Raw genomic sequence first — 16,810 nt, 5'->3', positions numbered from 1 at the left:
ACTGCAGTTTTAAATATGGTGCCATATTTGCTTCCTGCCGCTCATTGCTGATGGGCCCCAGACAGCCCTGCTATTTGCTGCTGACTGGCAGGGAGGCAAAAATGGTGCCATGTTTAAAACTGCGGTTTTAGCTTCCCTGCTAATCAGGAGGGAGCTGCAGCGTTCTCTGCTAAACAGCAGGGGCGGGGTGGGGAGAAGGGACAAGGGGCAAGGTGCACATGGGGGAACATGCATGACTAAAGGAGCTGCCTTTAATCTACTCTACTTCCGCCATGAATTTGGTAGGTCCCTACCAATGAGCGTTAAGCGTCACAAAAAGCATTCTGTGCTAATTCGCAGTAGCACCAATTACGATGCATTAAGTTAGTACCTGTTATTAAAGGTACTAAACTTAATGCTCTGTAATTACAGTGCATTAAAGAACGTGTAGACATGCCCAGTAAATTAGTTCTGTGCACAGCTTCATTGTTCCAAATCCTTTTGAACCAGTGCTTTGCTTAGTTGTCTCATTTCAGGTAGATATTACAGAGGATACAAGTCTTGAGGAAGAATTTGAAGGGAATCGAGGGTTTTGTGTCTGAGCAGAGATTAATTTAAATGAAATGATTGAATGGGGGTCCAAGAAAGATTGTCAATGGAGCAGAGGGTAGAAGGCACTTCATATGCTGCCCTTCCCAACAGAGGCTCAGGACAGTTTACAACAGAATACACTAATTCAAGGAAAAATGTTTATACAAATCTCATTTCCATTTTGAAATGTAATTAAGTGCTTTCGGAAAATGTTATTGCATCTATTTCTACATGGTATACAGGCACATGGAAGTCTATAAGGAGGCATATCTGGAAAAAGTAGAAAAAGGCTAACAGATGTCTGTAACTTGTAACATGATTTTCTTGTGCGTTCTTTAAGACAACGAGCAAACAACCAACTCAGTACAACTCATATAGTTTGACAGAGGAAAAAATAACATCTTTAGGTTTGAGTAAACCTATGACTAATTATTTGGGCAATAAGCCACCTTTGTCATGCTGTACTGGCTGTTCTTAAACATATTTATATGCACTAAACTTCCTTTTTGTCCTCATTACCCTGGAAAGTTAAATTGCTTCATCTTCCTTAATCAGCAGTAGTCTCCCACGGGTATGTTACAGTAAATAGAGATGGAATTAACTAAATAAATTATATTTTACTATAGGCTCTTCATGTAAAAACACTTCTATCTACTACAGCAGGAAAATAGTAATTTAAAGACTATTCTGCAGCTGTGTCCTTGTTTTCTACATCCTGTACAGACACACAAGCTCTGCACCATTGGACTTTGAATATTTTCAATGACTTCCCTAAATTTTCTCAGCTTGGAAATAACATTTTTGAGGAATTCTTTTCGTTCATTTTATTCTTAATTTTTTTCTAAGAGGTACTTTTAACATAGTTTATCATCTGAAGAGATCTTGCAGCTACTGGCAGCAATATTTGCGAAGTCATGAACAACAGGTGAGAAACCAGGAGTACTTTAAACAGGTGAACATAATTCCCACTTTTAGAGGAGGAGGACCCGGGAAATTATACATGGATCAGCCCGGCTTCAATAAATAGGAACTTACTAGAGCAAATATAAAAGACAGTTTATAAACACCCAGAGAATCGAGATCACTAGCAGCAAACATGTATTGTTTAAAAACAAATAAGATCAGACTGACTTGATTTCCTTCTTTGAAAGGGTAACTAGTCTGGTGGGTGAGGGAAATGCAGTGGACTTGATTGGATTTTAGTAAAGATTTTGATAAGTCCCACATGATGTTCTTAGATGTAAACTAGAGAATTGTGGGCTAGATACAATTGCTTGCAGTTTTTCAGTCAATTATGTATGCACCGAAAATCAGAGACTATTAATGGATCAGTTTCAGAATGGCAGGAGGTTTTAGGTGGGGTTCCACCATCGGCCATTGTGGGTCTGGAGTATAACATTTTTATTAATGATTTCGATGGAGGAATGGAACTCAGATGCCACAAAATGAGAAGGGATTGCAACTGTTCGGGAGTATAGAATGAGTATTCAAAAGAGTCATAGAGTGGAAAATGTTTTCATAAAGTGACTGAAGAGGCATTTCTCTGGGCTAATATAAGAATATTGCATCCTGTATTTGTGCTGCGGGTTGGATCAGATGGCCTTTGAATTTCCTTCCAAACCTGTAATTCCTGTGATCTTGAGTAGAGCTCATCTTCTGTTAGCTTTTCTTCCTGCGCACACATAAGAATTTACTAAACAGAAATGCCTCTCTGGTACCAGATAGCAGATGAAGAGAGGCCTGGCCTGACAAGAGCTTATTTCTACTTGGCAATATGATTCTTGTCAGGCCAGGCCTCTCTTGGTCTGCTATCTGGTACCATGTAAACTAGTACAGCCTGATCCATGGATGGGTTGTCAGTGACTAAACCAGCACCCCTACCTGGGCTAGCCTGGGTGAGGATGGTGTATTGATACCCTGCAGGACTAAAAACAAGACCTGTCAAAAGGTGATGAGCTCCCTGCGAGCCAACAGTCATCTGTACCTGGAGAGGAGATGAGCACTGCCAGGTCACTCTACCCGAAGAACCACCAGCAATGCAAAGCAACTCAACTAACTTAGAAGGGTTATTATATCACAGGGGCAGGCAATTATTTTGGCTGGAGGGCTGCTTAACAAATTTTGGTGAGCTGTTGAGGGCTGCAAGGATAGTCCCACCCCTGGTAGCCATCTTGGGACTGGAAGTCCCACCCTTGACTTTTGCCACCAGAAGTCCCTCCCTTTGCCCTGGAAGTACTCCTTTTGGGAGGGAGGGTTCTACCATCTTGAAACCAGGGAAAAAAAACAAATTGTATACTAAAAAAAAATCAAACATCTACTATAACTTACTTTAATTTTATTTAAAAAATATTTTTGCCCTGATGTATGTGTTTCCATAGTGTATCTATAGGCAATTGCATCATAACTCAAAATACAGTCTTACTCTTGTATATTGTGTGTGTGTGGGGGGTAAGAGGTGTATGTGGTGGGGGGAGTAGGTGTGCGGGGTGTGTGTGCGCAGTGTGGGTATGGTGCGGGGGTGTGGGGGTGTGTGAAGGGATATGGGTGTGGGGTATGTGGTTGCGTTGGGGGCTGTGGGAGGCTGTGGGTGTGTATGGGATTATGGTGGGAGGGTGGGAGTATGTGGGGGAGGGACTGTGGGAGGGTGTGGATGTGTTTGGGAGTATGGTGGAACTTGGGGGTGTGTGTGGAAGGAGGTGGTCCTCGGAGTCCCTGGAGCGTGCTAGTCCCTGGATCTGCATGTGGTGGCAGAGAGTGGGGCCAGGCAGGGCCCATAGTGCACAACTCCCCATGCTCCCACCCCAGTCCCTGGCCACAGGTGGGAGTTGTGTACTGGGCCAGCGCAAGGTCCTGGCTGCACATGGAGGCAGCATGTGGAGCCAGCCCACATGGCCCAGTAACACTCCCTCCTGAGTTCCCAGCCACACATGCTGGCAGGTGTGAAGCCAGCCCCACCAGGCCCCATAGCACGCAGCTCCTGCACTCCCACCCCAGTCCTTGGCTGCATGTGGTGGCTGGGTGCATAGCTAGCACCACCCAGCCCCATAACATGCAGCTCTCGTGCAAGTCCCTGACCACGAGTGGTGGCAGCGTGTAGGGCTAGCCCAGCCCACCCTATAGTGCTCCCACCTGAGTCCCCAGCTGCATGTGGGGGCAGGTTGCGGAGCCAGCCCCACTTGGCCCCATAGCTGCAGCTCCTGCAATCCCACTCAAGTCCCCAGCTGCACGTGGTGGCAGCATGAGAGGCCAGCCTGACCGAACCCCATAGTGCACAGCTCCCTACCCTCTGTCCCAGCGTGAGTCCCTGGCTCTGACCCAGTGGGGCTCTTACCTGCAGTTCCAGGCCTGCAGGCAGGGAGGCTAGAAATAACTATGGGGTGGCCAGCAAAAGCCTCTTGCCAAACAGAGGCTTCTTGTCTCTAGTACCCTAACTCGGGGCTGGGGCAGGCCACGCCCACCTGGGACAGGGAGTTGGTTGCTTAGCAACCAGAGCCACACCTCATTCAAGGATGCGCTGGCTTGCAGAACGGCAGCCCAGGGCCATGACTTATGGAGTGGCCCCACAAGCCAGATGGAATTGCCTGCCAGGCCAGATATGGCTCACGGGCCGTATCTTGCCCACCCCTGTTATAGCATCTAACGTACCACAATGGTTGTAGCAGTCTTGGGACTGACTTCACTTGACTAATAGATACTTAACAGCCAGTTAGAAGGCCTGGCCTGTGCTTTACTTTGACGCCTTGCAGGATCATATCTAAAAACTACTAGAGTTTGGTCAGTCTTGTTTTATGGGGCAAAATTCAAAGAGTGAAAATCCTATGCAAATTATACCTTTTGGAGAAGCCGACTTAGAGTTGGGTAAGTCTGACCATCAGTCTGTACAGAAGTCACCTTCCCCATTAAGATTTAGTTTTCTGCCCTCTTCCCTCCCAAAACATCTCAGGTCAGATACTATTTCACTTATTAGGCATCTGAGTTGATCTGTTCTGCCTTGTCGGAGTTCCTGAAAACATTGATGTGATATGGGTGGGCCCTCCTCTTTGTCACTTTCCCTGTCTTAGAGTAAAGGCTGAAATGAAAGCACATTACAAAAGTAGGTGCATTAATGATTTTTCAGGAGCTCAAGGAGTTTGGAATAAGTTAATAGTAATAATGAATGAAGGATTTAGATGTGTAAGTGCCAACTAAATGCTTAATAAGTAGAATAGGATCTGGCCTTCAGTTGTGCTGAATGCTAAAGCAGTTTCTGCTAGAAAGGTAAGGCAAATTAGCAGGCAGAGGGAAGGGCAAGGGAAGGGTTCTGAAGTATAAAAAACATAGGTTGCCTATACATGTACTCATTCATGTTTTCATTAGAAGGTGTTGGAGCCGACTCATCATCATGTCTATTAAGCTTCTGTGCATTTTAAAATGGCTGCAGGAGCACTTTTGCTAAACCTCATCAAATGAGGTTTAGCTAGAGAGTCCTGTCTCCATTTTTAAATGTGCAGGGACTTAATAGATGTGACGATGAAGTGTTTTAATTAGAGTGGCTCTCCAGGAACCTTTCTAATTAAAATGCCTTCCTCCCACCCCCTAAGAACATGTATGGGCTGCCATAGTGCAGGTGGGTTTACTTGAGCACTGCAATTTTTCCGGATGGGCAAACTCCCAAACGGGCCAGTTTATAGCACCAAAACTTGCTTCTTCTTTTGGAACATTGCTGCAGTTTTTATGACAAATATAGAGCTGATTTCTGCTTAAGGGATTATTTGACTGCAGTAGTGTTTTGTCTTAGCTCTCTAAAATGTATCTGTCTTTCTCGCTTCTGTCTTTGAATCGTGTTTGAAAAGCTATAATGCTTAATATCTTGGGTTAAGAATCAGGCTTCTTGATACTTAGTTTTGGAATTTGTTTCTATAGAGTTCCAAGTAGAGATGTACTGAAAAAGATAGAAATATGGAATAAAATATTTTCTTTCTCTCTCTAAGGCTAAATACAAACATATTTGCAGAAGCTGTTACAAGTTTATTCTTACTCTGTCTATTGGAGTGAGTTTTATAAAGTATGTTTTTACCTTCAATATATTTTCACTGTTTTTGCAGGTGTGAGTGTAGATATTAGTTTTCAATTTGGATGGACTCCCCTTATGTATGCTGCTAGTGTTGCTAATGTGGAACTAGTGCATATCCTACTCGACAGAGGTGCTAATGCAAGCTTTGAGAAGGGTAAGATTAACAAATGCAATTCTACCTCTCACCAATATATGTTATCCTGTTTGTCCTTTATTAAGTATACAGGGGAGAAGGGTCACAAGTAAAGTAGACTAGATCTCAAACTTGGCTTTGTAATCAGGAGAAGGTAATCAGATTGTAGAAGGCTGTAAAATAGTCTGCCCCCTCCATCACTCTGAAACTGAAAAAAAATCTGTTGACATTGGATTTACGTGTTGTACTCAACTAGTTCTAAAGTAGAACACAAGTTTAATTGTATTCTTAGAACTGTGCTGACCTCATTTACTGCCTTTGTGATCCTTAAGAAATAGAGCAAAGAAAATATTTGTCCAGAATTGCAGCATGTGGCTGTATAATTGTATTAATTCCATTCCCACATTTATAGTCTACAGTCAGGATGGTGGTGCAGTTTGGTAAAGAGTGTACGAATTTATGGAGATCTGATCTGCTTAAGACCTCTAATTTAACATCTAACAAAGTAGGCTGAAGCCTATGAAAGCTCATGCCTCACTGAATGGTGGTGCTCAACCTACTGCCTGAGAACTGGATCCGTCCCATAAAGATGTGCCATGCAGCCTCCAAGCCTCCTCACAGACAAGAAGATATGGCCCCATGTGCTGGGTTGCATCAGTGGTCGCCTCCATGAGGTTGGATGGGATGAGCATCCTGAGTTTATAGGTGCTACCCTGCCATGCTTTCTGCTTAACTTCAGACTAATATGGCTCTGTTAACTTCCAAAAATAGTTGTCATTCATTTTCCTCTCTTTTTTTAATTGGCTGTACAGGGCAAAACATCTCGTTGGAACTGAAAGTCCCAGAGGAATTATGATTCATAGATTCATAGATGCTAGGGTTGGAAGGGACCTCAATAGATCATCGAGTTCGACCCCCTGCATAGGCAGGAAAGGGTGCTGGGTCTAGATGACCCCAGCTAGATGGTTATCTAACCTCCTCTTGAAGACCCCCAGGGTAGGGGAGAGCACCACCTCCCTTGGGAGCCCATTCCAGACCTTGGCCACTCTAACTGTGAAGAAGTTCTTCCTAATGTCTAGTCTAAATCTGCTCTCTGCTAGCTTGTGGCCATTATTTCTTGTAACCCCCGGGGGCGCCTTGGTGAATAAAACCTCACCAATTCCCTTCTTTGCCCCCGTGATGAACTTATAGGCAGCCACAAGGCTGCGCCTCAATCCTTCTCTTGCGGAGGCTGAAGAGGTCCAGGTGCCCCAGTCTCTCCTCATAGGGCTTGGCCTGCAAGCCCTTAACCATATGAGTGGCCCTTCTCTGGACCCTCTCCAGGTTATCCACATCTCTCTTGAAGTGTGGCGCCCAAAATTGCACGCAGTATTCCAACTGCGGTCTGACCAGTGCCCGATAGAGAGGAAGTATCACCTTGGATCTGTTCGTCATGCATCTGCTGATGCACAATAAAGTGCCATTAGCTTTTCTGATGTCTTTGTCGCACTGACGACTCATGTTCATCATGGAGTCCACTAGGACTCCAAGATCCCTTTCCGCTTCCGTGCCACCCAGCAGGTCATTTCCTAGGCAGTAGGTATGCTGAACATTTTTCCTCCCTAGGTGCAGCACTTTGCATTTCTCCTTGTTGAATTGCATTCTGTTGTTTTCTGTTCATTTGTCCAACCTGTCCAGGTCTGCTTGTAGTTGTTCCCTACCCTCCAGTGTGTCTACTTCTCCCCACAGTTTTGTGTCATCCGCAAACTTGGACAGAGTACACTTCACTCCCTCATCCAAGTCACTGATGAAGACATTGAAGAGTATCGGGCCTAGGACCAAGCCTTGCGGGCCTCCACTGCCCACACCCTTCCAGGTCGATACCGACCCATGATCTGCTACCCTATAAATGAATGTGCATTAATTATGCACATTCAATGCATAATGCAGTTTTCAATGCCCTAAAACTGCAGTACATTATCATCAAATAATTCTAAACACATAAAAGAGCCATAGTCAAATTTTAAATTTTTTAACTGCAGATTTTAACATAATTTCAAATATTATGTCTGACCGTGATATCCCATCTCAACTTCTTAGGTTGTAGGAACTTATATTTTTCTTATATTTTTCTCCCCCCTTCACCCTTCCTTTTCCTATGTAGAAGATTTACCCAACCCAACCCTAACCAAAACAACCACTGATTTTTACCATGTAGAGAAACTAACTACATAATCCACTTGAGTGCAGAGAATAATCTCTTTAAAAAATCCAGCAGCAACAACAGCAAAAACACAAGGGATTAAATATACTGAATTTTGTTTAAAATAATTTAAATAGCAACTCCTCTTTTATTCCTTGTATGTTCTCACTCTGCAACTAACTAGATTGCCTAGTATACTGCCTTTTTTGTCTTACAATGGCTCCTAATATCACCCTTTTAGTCTTATTTCATAGCCCTCCTCCAGTCATTACATGAAGTCTTCTTTCGGCTGTTTAGCTTAGCCTGCCTGCTTCTTTTAGACCTGAGAAAAGACGCACGATGCCCAAACATTTATCCAACAGCTATGGTCTACTTATGCAATGAATATGACCTAGTAAATTTCTCTCTGCCTGTGAAATGGCTGCCCAGGCCCTCATTCTGCCCATGATATCAGGGGGAAGCCCCCAAGAATTATGCAGGTCCCTAGCTATGAAGCAAAGTTGCAGCTGTGACAGAAACTACCTGTTTTTTGTTACAAGTAGTATCTATGACTAGGAGGCAAGGATTTTTATGCTATCTTTTACTGGACCAACCGTATAGTTGGGCCAGCTGTTGGTCTACAAAAGCCCAAACATTTATCCATAGCCTACAAAGGCTATGCTTCTCTGAACAAGTTAGTGTATGAGGTTAAGCCACTCAGCCCTGTCTGTTGCTTCATTGGTAAGTGTAGCTTTGCTGCAAAAATGAGTCCCTTGTCACACTCTGTGAAGGCTGTTAACGGTTCATTTGGGATACCACATGTTCTCTTATCTTATGTGAAATCTGTGTGAGAGTTATAACACAAAACATTGAAAGTCTGGTATCTTCAGGTCTCTTGCAAATAGATTTTTTTCTCTGTAGGGAAGGATTTTTGTGGGTGATACCTTAAGGCTATCCCAAACATGTAGTTGGTCCAGTAAAAGATATCACCCACAAAAATCCTTGCCTCTTCATGCTTCCTGGCAGTGGCAGATTAAGATTTATTGGAGCCCTGGGCAAACAGAAAATTGGAGGCCCCCCGCACCCCACAATAAACATGAATGTATCAAAAAGCATTAATAAATAGATCCATTAAATAGTTACATATTGCATTAATAAATAAAGCACAATATGCAGTGTCAAAATTAAATACCCAATTTTGCCACACACAAAACTGAATACAGTACTGCCTTAGATGCACGGGATCGCCATAAATGTATAATAACATGAAAGGAAAGATGTTTTAGTTTAGTGGTCATGTAGACTCTTGTTTGACTTTTTTAAAATACACATTTTACATTGTACATGCACTACAGTATACTACAAGAAAAATACAGGCCATACCTATAGCCTCAAGTATGAGTCTAAGAATACCGTTAGCGATTCTTGCAATTAAAATAAAGCAGTAGGCATACACAATACATCCCAATGTTTTTTTTAATCTTTCCTGAAACATTAAACATGTGCTAAACTTCATATACTGTAAAGCTCTCTTTTACCCATTGCATCTGTGTTTTAATTCTATCATTGCATAATTATGTACCCAAAACGTAGAGAGATATTGATATACATAATGTGTCTCTATATAGATGTGTATACACACACAATATCTTTCTATATATATAATGTATCTCTGAACACAGACAGATCTATATCTAATCACCCCCTGGAAGAGCTGACACTTCCCCACACAAGCTGCCGTCGCTGTCAGCAGCCTTATTTGGAGTCGATAACTGCAGGAAGCATCCCCAGGGCAGCAGGATTCCCTTTCTTCACTCCCCAAAGCAGCCCTTGGCAGTGGGACTAAAGCACTGTGCACTGCCGCACAGGGAGATCTGGCATAGTTTGGGGTTGCACCTCTCTCCAACACACACACACACACCCCCACATCTGTCGCGGGTGACACAACAGCTCATCTCAAGCCACCTGCCTGCCCTCTGACCCTACCCTCGGGAGGGAGGGCAGGATCAGACTTATTTCAGGGACAGGAGAGAGGCAGACCAGCTGGACAGCGAGCAGCAGGGGTGATGGGAATCCTCACTACCGCCTCACCCCGGCAGTCCCCACAGAGCGGTCAGACAAGCTGCCACCTCCCTCTGGCTCTCATGTGTTTTACATGCAGTGGAGCTTCAGTGCTTCCCAGGATTTTCCCCTGCAGGCTGGGGAGCCTCTGATTGGCAGAGCACCACAGGCCTGTGCATTAATCCACTCCTGTATCCTGGACCATAGCTGCAACATCACTCCAACACTATCTTTTCCTTAGAATATTTTAAGTTCACATTATTTTCTGTAAGTTTATTAACTAACTTAGAAGCATGTTCATGTTTCCTACCCTTCTAGGTCATTAAGTTAGATACTGAACACTAATATTTAATATATACCTCTACCCACTGCTGCCAAATTAGTATGGTTTATTGTTACCCTTGTTTAAAATACTCCTGCCAGCTTTCAGTACACATGTCAGTGTGGATAATAAGTATAAGATTTTGTCAGACTATTAATCAACCACATTCTTTTATTGTTCACAGAAGTTAAACAGTGACTTAGAAATTTCATTTTGTTAGGCTAGATACTTGAAATTTGTTTCAAAGTTCAGTGTTTTTCAAATGCTTTGTATAGAAGTTGATCGTGTCCCTTTCCTTGTTTTAGAAACTTATTTTAATATCTCATCAGGGTTTCTTGCAAATGAAATGGAGATACTCAGTAAAGTAAGAAAAATAGTGGAATCATTTTTTTCAAATATGTACCAGATTTTTAAGTTGAAGTATGGTAAAATGTGACCAAAACTTTTCTCAGTGGAGATTTTAAGGAAAGCTATATTTAGATTTTGTGTTTACTGACGTTTTAATAAAATATAGTGTAGCATATTTTATTACATCACTCATGAAGATTGAAAAAATAAAATATATGAAAATTATCATAATACTTTGTGAAGTATTGACTTTTTAAATTTTAAAATACACTAAATGATGTTTTAGTAACATGCCAAAAACTAAAAATAAATCCTCTTCCCTCTCCCACTGCTACCAACCTTGTTATCTTTGCTTTCAGGTTCATTATGTGTGTTGTCTATATTTGCTTCTTGTTCTTTATTACTTAGACTAGAAATAGAAATTGCCAAATGAAGCAGATCAGCTGTGCCGGGATGTTGGGTGAAATGCATGTTGTCCATTGTCCTTCCCACTGATGCTGTAGGACAGCAGGCGATGTGTTTTCCCAGGGCTTGAAGGGCTCAGTCCTGTGCACCCTGGAAATTCCCACGCAGGATCAGACCCCTCAGGTCGCCCAGCAGCACCTGGCTTTCTCCTCTTATAGAGACATACCCTGGGGAATCTTAGGGGGTGCTACTTACTTTAATGTTTCATGAGATGGGATTGTTACATAGTGTGATTTGCTTGTGTTTTTTGAAATTCCTGGTGTTTTTTCACTCCACAAATTTCTACTTTGGGTAGAAAACAGTAGAGGTCTTAAGGAGATCAGGTGTCCATAAATTTCTCTCTGGGTATGTGATTTTATTTGAATTCATAGCGTCAGTTATCTTCACTGTACTGAAAATTTCCAGTCTCTTAAGGGTTTCCAAATATTAAATAGGTAACATTATCAAACTTGAATAGTTTGAGCTATTATTTAGATGCAATAAGTATTTAAAACACATTGCTCCAAATTATGAAGACCACAGTATTTGTGAATTTCATGGACATCACTCTCCGATTGTAATTTTCTATACAGATCAATATACAGTTTTGATGTCTGCATGTACCGCACATGCTTCAGAGGAGCAGATTTTGAAGTGTGTAGAACTGCTTCTCTCAAGGAATGCTAATCCCAGTGTTGCTTGCAGGTAAGGCACTATTAACATTGACATTCTTGGTTGAAAGTTTGTGTGTACTAATTTGATGTCATTTGCTCAGAAATCCTGGATGGGAGGTACTAGGGAGATGTTTTAATTAAATAGTTGCTCAGTTCAAAAGGTGCTTTTTTCAGATTGTGTAGTTAATGTGCAAGTTTTGTTAAAATAAAGTAATTGTGTAACACTTCAAGCTTAGCAGAACATTTATTGCTACTGATAAGATAAAAAGTCTACACTACCTTGTAATAATTTCAAAAGCCTTGACCTTATCTGTGTATGATGGTTAACTTTGTCAAATGACAAATAGCACATTTCAGTAAAGGTAAATAGCCTGGGAAAAGTATTATATTTTTGCTTCAGATCATAAATTTAGCCATAAATAGCACCGTAGCAGTGGCAATTAAATAAAGTTTAATACTGTATTGTAATTAAGTACTTTGGTCTATTTCATTAAAAGAAAAGTCAGATGATTGTTGCCTTACTACATTATATTTTATTAATTATCTTCTTAGGGTTCATTCTAGTGCTGTGAACTTAGGACAACGTGATGACTGTTTTATTAATTTATTGCATTCCAAAGGTATCAAGTGTGACATTTGAATGCCATACATGAAAAATGAAATACAAAAGATTAGGAATGCTAGGGGAAAAAAAATCATCCATCCAAATGTTGTGTATAGCTCTGCAGTGTCTCAAAGTCCAAGATCATTCTGAATTAAAAGAAGAAAAGATGGGAAATGCATAAACAAGGGAAGGGAAGTGAGGCTGAAGCCTGGTTGTTGATAAAAAGTTGAGGAACGGACACTGTAGAACCAGAGTGCGCTCATGATTCAGGCTTGCTCTGCCTGTCCTGTAATCCAGTTTTAGGTGCCTTTCTGGTAATAAATAAAAAAGTAGTCCCAGTGAAAAGTATATATGTACTAGTTTTTATTGAAACTAGTCTATATTGGAGAAACAATTTTAAAAGTTGCAACCAAGACTTTATTAATTAGAGAATCAATTTCAGCATGCCACAGAAGGGGACAACTTGATTTCTTCATGTTGTACTTTGATTAGATGTGAGTGAGAGCCCTGCATTTAATCCTGATTCTGGCTATCCCCACAGAAAACATGCTTTCTTCCAATTTTTTGTTCTTGTGTTTTATCTCATATCTGTCAGCAGTCGCTTAAATCATGCTTAATCCTGCACCAGGATCCAGTTATCAGATCAATATAAGTAAATGAATTTTGTTCCTGCAAATTCCCACAGATGGAATCTTGCCTGCAATAATTTATTTTTTCCGCCTCCTGCTAATTGTTTTTCCTCGGGTCCTGGTGGCATCATCCCATTGAATGGGCCTACTTTGTCTCCCAGCCACAGCTTTTCAGGTCTGTGGAATAGTCAAACTCTTCAGGGCTCCTCAAGTTGCTTCTAAGTCTCTTGAAGTAGCATTCCCCTTGCCACTGAACAAGCCGGGAAGCAAGGAGACCAAATAGTTTTTGTGTCCCAGATGGAAAAAGAGTGAGAAACCAAGGTTTAAGAACTTTCTTAACTATTTCTTTCTTCATTAATTCAAACCCCCCAGGTTAGATTTTTCTTTTTTCAGTTGTAGTCATGCCTCCCATCACTTTTAAGGATTTACTCTGACCGTTCATCCAGATACAAAACTTTCCTTTTCTCAGACCATTTCACCTTAAAATACTATGTATACTTTTCAGGATAATAAGTCTGAATTTTCTTTGAATCTTTCCCTGGAGGGAAGAAGAATATCTGTCCAGGCAGAAGTTGGGATGTTTTCTTCCCTTTAATTACTACAGAAAGCTTGTCTTTAACCTAAAAGGACAGGTAGAAATTTCTTGTTAACAGAATATACCAAAGGTAGAGATGTCTGTTTGCCAAGATTGGCAGATCTCTGCATCTGAAGAGAAAATATTTTAAATTAAGCAAAAGTTGCCAGCGTGCTGTCATGAAACTGGTTGATGTGGTAGTAGCTAAATTAGTTAAAGGATTTTTTTAAACAAAAAAAGTAAGTTTATCTTTATTTGTGTCAAGCATAAGTATAAACTGAAAGTGTAAGAAGTCATAATTTAGGTTGCAAAGCATGCAGAAGAAAACCTTTTTCATCTCATATGTTGCACAGCAGTTTTCTCATATGAGTTCTGAGATCTGACCTGTCTACGTTGAAATTAGGATGCTGTGTGCATTCTTATCATTAATATTGTAGAGTTGTATTTTTATAGCATTTCTGATGCCTTGAATGTTTTCAGTGGTTGCCATTTGCCGAATCTAGCTTTAGATAATACTGAAAATGGCTTACATAAAAGGATAGCCTGTGCTTGTACCATATGTTTTATGTATTTTGAGAAACAGGATCACCTTCATGGCAGAGATGGTTGTGTCAAATATGCTTAATAGTTAGCAATATAGAGCCACACATATTCTTGATGACTATCACTGCTTCATCTACATGTTCTTAAAAGTAAAAAAGAAAGGAAAAACTTACAGTCATGTCAGTTGAAAATATAGTCACTGCTTATGTTTTCATTGTGCTTGATTTGCTTATTTTGCATGATCTCTTAGAAAATCAAATCCCTTTTCTCAGATGCTTTCTTTAGCCGCCCTCTAGTGGAGATGATTATATTGTGTGTGTGTGTGTGTGTGTGTGTGTGTGTGTGTGTGTGTGTGTGTGTGTGTGTGTGTGTGTGTGTGTGTGTAACATAACTGTTGGGCCTTTTTTAAATTACCCTTTATTTATTTACATGTTCTTAGAGCACAGGAGCCCTCATAATGGTTCAACCCTGAGTGGAGGGATGAGACCCTCTAGCCAGGAACCTCCTGCTTTGGTTCCAGCAGGAGTGTTGGCATACACTGGTCAAAGTCCCTAGCCTTGGCTGTAGCCAGCTTGTATCCAACACCCAGTGCCTCAGAGAAAGGCTTAAAAACACTGTGCAGGGTGTCAGGGGCAACAAGCAAAGCCCAGAAGCATAGGCAATTCCCATAATTGAACATAGGTATAGCTATGTCTAGATCATCCCTGACCAGTGGATATCCAACTTCTTGAACACCTCCATTGATGGAGAGTCCACAAATTCCATAGGCAAGCCATTCCACTGCTTCACTGTTCTAACAGTGAAGAAGTTTTTGTTTTTTTTCCCAGATATCCAATCTAAACTTACTTTGCTGAAACTTTAAGCATTTGGTCTGCATCCTCCTTTCTGCAACAAGAGAGAAAAGATGCTGTCCCTCTTCTTTATGGCAGCCCTTCAAGTATTTGAAGGCTGCTGTCATGCTTCCTCTTAGAGAGGTATGGGTTGTAGCTGTGTTGGTCTAAGGACATAGGCAGACAAACTTCTTTGGGTAAATCTGATATCTTTTATTAGACCAACTCATATAGTTGGAAAAAATCATTCTTAGCAGACTTCTGGGTATATATACCCTTCATCAGGTTAAGGACACATCTGCAGTTGGTGTGTGCTCTTCCTGGATGGAATGAATAGTAAAGAAATGAGAGGCTGGTATGCATGCAAGAAAAGCAGTCAGTGAAGATGCAAACTGAGAAGTCAGTGGGTGAGAGAGAAGTGGTGGGGAGGGAAGGGAAATGAAGGTAGCTGGTAAATAGTACAGAAGTACCTGGGAAGTCAGATGTTAGGCAGGTTATAATGTATCATAAATCTAATGTCTCTATTTAGTCCATTTTTTTGTATCCAGGAGGTTGATGAAGTGAAGTTCATGGGCTCATCTGTGAAAAGTGTTTTGTAAGTTACCTTTGAGGAGTAGAACTGAGAGATTGGAGAGAGAGTGGCTTGTGAGAAATGTGCCCCGCACAGGTATTCCTGTCTTTAATAGATTTCCAGTGTGTGTTCATTCTGGTGCGCAGTTCTTGTTTGGTCTCTCCTACGTATTTTCCATCAGGGCATTTGGTGCATTGGATGAGTTTTATATTACATTTCTGGAGGTGCAGCTCTAAGATCCAGGTATAGTAATTCTGGGGTTGGTGGAGATATGTTGGCAGGTTTTACATTTTTGTCATGGCATGGTCTGGATCCATTTCCATTCGGTGGATGAAACTCTAACCTTGACTGCTATATTGACTGCTTCAGGGAAAGAATGAACAATGAAATAATCAATAACATATGCCACCATAACAGCCTCTTCCTATCAGAGAGAAAGGATTCAACCACCAGGTAGGAAGAAAGGGGGAGGGGTTGCACTCTGTCTGTGAGCAATATACATCAACCCTCATCAAGACAGAATTGAAGGATGAGGAAGTAGAAGGATTGTGGGTTAGGTTACATGGGGGGCAAGGAGAAAGGGATTTGGTGGTAGGGGTCTGCTACAGACCCCCACACCAAGGGGAAGAACTAGATTTGGGGCTCCTGAGGCAGCTCTTGGAGACCATAAAAGCTAAAGAGGCGGTAGTCATGGGGGACCTAAACTACCCAGACATCTGCTGGGAGACGCAGACAGCAAAGTCCCACCGTTCACGCAGGTTTCTAACCTGTGTACAGGACCTCCACCTGACACAGGAGGTACACGGTCCCACTAGGGGGAATGCCTTACTGGATCTGGTATTGGCAACGGGGGATGACATGGTAGGGGACTTACAGATCGGTAGCCATCTGGGGGACAGTGATCACCTAATAATAGAATTCTTCATAAGATGTCGAGTGGGTGAGGTAACTAGTAGGGTGAAAGTGCTAGACTTTAGGAAAGCTGATTTCAATGAACTCAGGCGTTTAGTCATGGACACACTGCAGAGTAAGAGTTTTGAAGAGATGGGAGCCCAGGAAGGGTGGCTGTGCCTTAAGGAAATGAAGACGATCCCGATGCGAGGAAAAAGAGGGAAAGGGGCCAGGAGGCTTCCTTGGCTGACCAGAGAAATCCAGGGCAGCCTACGGGCCAAAAGGGGAGCACACAAAAAGTGGAAACAGGGAGAGATCACCAAACAGGAGTATACCTCCTCTGCTCGCGCTTGTAGGGAGGCAGTTAGACAGGCCAAAGCTACCATGGAGCTGAGGATGGCA

At 41.9% G+C, this 16,810-nt stretch overlaps 1 protein-coding gene across 6 annotated transcripts in view; it reads left to right on the top strand.

The window, feature by feature from the left end:
- The window catches only part of ASZ1 (ankyrin repeat, SAM and basic leucine zipper domain containing 1), a 52,614-nt gene that overhangs the window by 9,089 nt on the left and 26,715 nt on the right, over positions 1-16,810 (top strand). For all 6 annotated transcript variants that reach the window (XM_006023621.2, XM_006023620.1, XM_014519943.1 and 3 more), the window contains 2 exons: positions 5,655-5,777; positions 11,686-11,797. In XM_006023621.2, the coding sequence (XP_006023683.2) occupies positions 5,655-5,777; positions 11,686-11,797 (235 nt within the window). The remainder of the gene's footprint in view (positions 1-5,654; positions 5,778-11,685; positions 11,798-16,810) is intronic.

Source organism: Alligator sinensis, unplaced genomic scaffold, assembly GCF_000455745.1.
Source record: "Alligator sinensis unplaced genomic scaffold, ASM45574v1 scaffold65_2, whole genome shotgun sequence".
Lineage (NCBI taxonomy): Eukaryota > Metazoa > Chordata > Crocodylia > Alligatoridae > Alligator > Alligator sinensis.
The sequence above is the reverse complement of the archived record's forward strand: the minus strand, read 5'-3'. Positions and strand labels throughout refer to the sequence as shown.